Source organism: Arvicola amphibius, chromosome 14, assembly GCF_903992535.2.
Source record: "Arvicola amphibius chromosome 14, mArvAmp1.2, whole genome shotgun sequence".
NCBI classification, from domain to species: domain Eukaryota; kingdom Metazoa; phylum Chordata; class Mammalia; order Rodentia; family Cricetidae; genus Arvicola; species Arvicola amphibius.
Window position 1 is genome coordinate 35,686,395 of NC_052060.1, and position 4,339 is coordinate 35,690,733.

Genomic DNA, 4,339 nt, shown 5'->3' on the forward strand with positions numbered 1-4,339 from the left:
AAACCACGCCAGGACGAACACCCCCTGGCTGCACTCTTTTCGGAAATTCAACTTATTTTCAGCCCCTACCAAACAAGGAGTTGGAGACCTGCAGATAATCTTTTTCTCTGGTTCAGGAGGACTGCTAAATCCCAAGACACTTCTAGTTTAAAGGTCTTTGCAAAAAGTATCTCAGGGGACAGAGTCCAATGACATCTGCAACTCTCACTTCTGGGCCTCTGGTTCTGCGTCTGGGAGAAATCAGTAGAGTGGCAGGAGGGGGCGAGTGTGGGGGGCGGAACTAAGGGGAAAGGACTGACCAGCAATTCCGAACAAGTTTCCTTCCAAGTTCTCTGTCTGTCTGTTTGTCTGTCTCTATCTCTGTCTGTCTCTCTCATTGAAAAAGCAGGAGAATTGGAAGGACGGGCCGGGGTTCCAACAATGCCCCCCCTCCCTCGCGCAAGCAGAGCAGAGGTCACACAAGTGTCAGCGTGGCCCATTCGCTCCTAGGAGCAGCAGCCCTCCTGCCTCTGTCACCCATACAGGAAACCACACTAAAGTATCATCTGGTCTAAGCTTGTATTGTTGATACCCAATACCCCCTACACCAGAAGCCCCCCCCCCCATTATGTCAGCGCATGAAGCCTCACTGTGTAGGAGGTAAAGCGAGTGTGTCAAGAAAGCGCGTTTATTTCTGTAAATGCCTATCAATTGCTCTCCCGCCGATCGATCATCCCTTCTAGGGGACGTCTCTGTGAACTCCCACCACCCATCGTCCTATGTGAGTTTCTTTAAAACTCAAATGCAGTCACTCACAGAGTGCCTATTGCCTGCCACTCGTAGGTACCTCTTCCCTCTCTACCCTTCCCAAACCAAACGAAGGCGTTTTAAAACACCGTCTACTCTTTGATGCAGCCCCAAAGAGGTTTTGTGGAGACATGGTCGGTAGCACCACCCGGCCTCCTTCTCCGGGATTCTGACCTCTCCCCTTCCCTCCCCGCTAACTAATTCCGAGGCTCCCATCCTCCGCGAGGCCAGACAGCAATGGGTGGGACGCGTATGCGCGCATCCGGGTAGGGGCAGCCCCTGCTGTCTTGAGGACCCGGGCAGGAGCAGTAGTCCGGGTGTCCCCCCCCCCCCCCGCCATGGGCCCCCAGCGCTCGGGCCCCTAATGAGTTGCTGAAAGGGAGCGGGCTCCGGTGCGCGTGGCTCGCAGGCCTCCCGGAGTCCCGGGAACACTGATTGGCCAGCTGCGCCTCGCGACCTCCTTTCATTAATAAATTAGCGGCACGCTCCAGCCGAGCGCGAGCCACCAATCACAATAGACAGCGGCGGCGACAACAGCCGCAGCTTGAGCCACTGCCGCCACCGCGGCTTCGGTAGCTTGGGCTGCAGCCTGGAGCGCCAACAGGAGCTTTAGAACCATTTTATGCTGATTAGATAAAGGGGGGACGAGGGGAGGGGTGATGGAGGAGGAGGATGGATGGCCGGGCCAGGGGAGGGGGGAGAGAGACTAAAGAAAGGGAAAGAAATGAATGATGATAATACGATGAAAAGAATAAGCTGGGGAGGGTGAGCGGGGGACCAGGAGGAGGAGGAGAGGGCGGGGGAAGAGTAGGTGAAGAGGGGGCCCCGGGGCAGATCTGATTGTTTTCTAGGTGGTATATAAGGGGTTTTAAGGAGAGTCGTGTGCCAGACACGCAGCCACTGAACCACAAGCAGCTCGGCTTTAACTGGAGTGCCTGAGTGTCGCGTGCCAGCAGCCTCACGGCCAGGGACTGACTGACAGACAGACACGCACGAGCACCACAACACACGAGACCCGGGCGGGCTGCCGCGGTCGCCGGGGCTCTTGGCAAAGTCACCCAGCAGAGAGGCCCCCCGCAGAGGTGCGCCTAGGGTGCGCCAAACCCTCAGCGCTCCAAAGGAGCGAAGGACAACGCACTTGGTTCCCGACTGTGGGGACATTCCGGGACGCACACCAGAGCAGCAGCTGTGCAGCGACACATCTGGAGCAGAGTAGGTAAGTGTGCGCTCTGCGCCTCCCAACTTCGCAGGCTATTTCCCCCTGAACAGGCTGACTTTCCGTCGCTTTAGACGCAACGGTTTCTGTGGCCCGCAAAGTGCAGGGCCAACTGGTGGCTCAGCCAGCAGCGCTCCTCCCCAGCTCCATTCTCGCCTTCTTCACGGGTGCACCTTGCGGGGACACGACAGAGACGCTTCTACCGGTCTGTTCTTGTAGTAAATTTCATCTGCCTCTTCTTTTGCAGGATGTTCGTCAAAACTGAGACTCTGGAGTTGAAGGAGGAAGAGGAGGTGCTGATGCTGCTGGGCTCGGCTTCCCCGGCCTCGGCGACCCTGACTCCGATGTCCTCCAGTGCGGACGAGGAGGAGGACGAGGAGCTGCGGCGGCCTGGCGCCGTGCTTGGGCAACGTGGGGCGGAAGCCGGGCAGGGGGTGCAGGGCAGTCCGGGTGCTGGGGGTTGCCGGCCAGCGCGGCTGCTGGGCTTGGTGCATGAGTGCAAGCGGCGCCCCTCGCGCGCCCGGGCTGTCTCCCGGGGAGCCAAGACGGCGGAGACAGTGCAGCGCATCAAGAAGACCCGCAGGCTGAAAGCCAACAACCGCGAGCGCAACCGCATGCACAACCTGAACGCGGCGCTGGACGCGCTGCGAGAGGTGTTGCCCACCTTTCCGGAGGATGCCAAGCTCACCAAGATCGAGACGCTCCGTTTCGCCCACAATTACATCTGGGCGCTCACCGAGACCCTGCGCCTGGCGGACCACTGCGCAGGCGCCGGCGGCCTCCAGGGGGCGCTCTTCTCCGAGGCGGTGCTGTTGAGCCCCGGAGCCGCGCTCAGCGCCAGCGGGGACAGCCCTTCGCCCTCCTCCTCCTCTTGGAGCTGCACCAACAGCCCTGCGTCGTCCTCCGCGTCCTCCACCTCCACGTCCCCATACAGCTGTACTTTGTCGCCCGCTAGCCCCGGGTCAGATGTGGACTACTGGCAGCCCCCACCTCCGGATAAGCACCGTTATGCACCTCACCTGCCCGTCGCCAGGGACTGTATCTAGAGCCGCGAGCGTCCCCCGCCCAATACGTCCTCTACCTGGCCCTCCTCCCCCATCTTTCTCCTGCCCCCACCCTCCAGGCCGTGATCTCCGCTTCACAGAGCAGAGGTAGCCCTGGCAATCGGCCCTCGGCGGCAGGTGCATTCAATGGGCTAACTTCACACAGACCGTCTCTGATTTATTGAAGATGTGAGGATTTAGGGTCAAAGAGGATTGTGGCGTGTGGGGTTGGGGTGAGGGGCTGCGAGGGGGAGACTTCGTGAAAGTATAAAGATAGACGCTGAGAAAAGATGCCGGTGCCGTAACTAACGAGTTTGCAGAGCGGACTGGCGCTCCTCCCCTCTCTCTGAGCTGCTGGAGGAGAACTCCGTGTGAATCTCACAGAGGGAATGCAACTGGTCCCTGTGATCTTTTCACCTTCGTTTCTACATAGAGATGTTAATGTCAGTCGAAAGAAATGTATCTTAGCATCTGAATGAATTTACCGGTAATAATATTATCCACACATTTGCAATGGCTGGCATCTGCTCTATTCCCATTGCTGTCTGCAGGCTGTGGGAATTTCACCTGTCAAACCAAACTTTCCCTCTCTGATGTGCACTTTGTTCTTTTTCCCAGATTCGTCACAATGCCTATTGTCCCGCCCTTCTCTTTCCTTTTTTTCTCCATTTTGCCATCTGTCTCTTATGATTTATAAGGGGAAAAAAACTTGTTTTGTTAGAGGGCCAGGTTAGAAGTCATTGTATAATTTGTAGGCTTTTGTAAGGACTGAATGCGAGCGTGGAAATTTAGGCTGAACTCTCTATCAAAAGGAAAAAAAAGTGGAGGAAAAGGGAAAAATCAGGAGGGAGGATTGCTTCATGTATTATTTATCTCGACCTTTTAGGGGAGAAGGAACTCCCCCATCCTTTCAAGAGATTAAAAATAAATCAACAGTCTGACAACCTAAGCAGACACGGGGCATTCCAGGATCAGCCACACACGTGTTCCCTTCTATTTATTTTGAAGAAAAATTTCATGGGAAAAGTATGTATTTTTTGTATATTCTACAGAGTTTATTCTAGTATGTATTTACATCTTGAAGAACAAGAAAATTGTTTTGTGATTAAGCTATAAATAAAGTATCTAATTTTCATAAGTTTGCATTGAATTCTTCCCCCCCCCCAATGTGGCCTTTAATACAGAATGTATTGTATTTCACTAAAGTTCTTGACATGTTGAATTGAGTATATTTGTATTTCCTGGGTAATATTTGGTGGGGAATTTCACTAAGAAATTACAAACTATGGAATCA

At 54.9% G+C, this 4,339-nt stretch overlaps 1 protein-coding gene across 1 annotated transcript; it reads left to right on the forward strand.

Annotated features, from left to right (window-relative positions):
* The first annotated feature begins 2,250 nt into the window (after positions 1 to 2,250).
* Neurog2 (neurogenin 2) lies at positions 2,251 to 3,048 on the forward strand. Its single transcript, XM_038310759.1, has one exon. The coding sequence runs from the start codon at positions 2,251 to 2,253 to the stop codon at positions 3,046 to 3,048; it is 798 nt and encodes a 265-aa protein (XP_038166687.1).
* Positions 3,049 to 4,339: the final 1,291 nt, after the last annotated feature.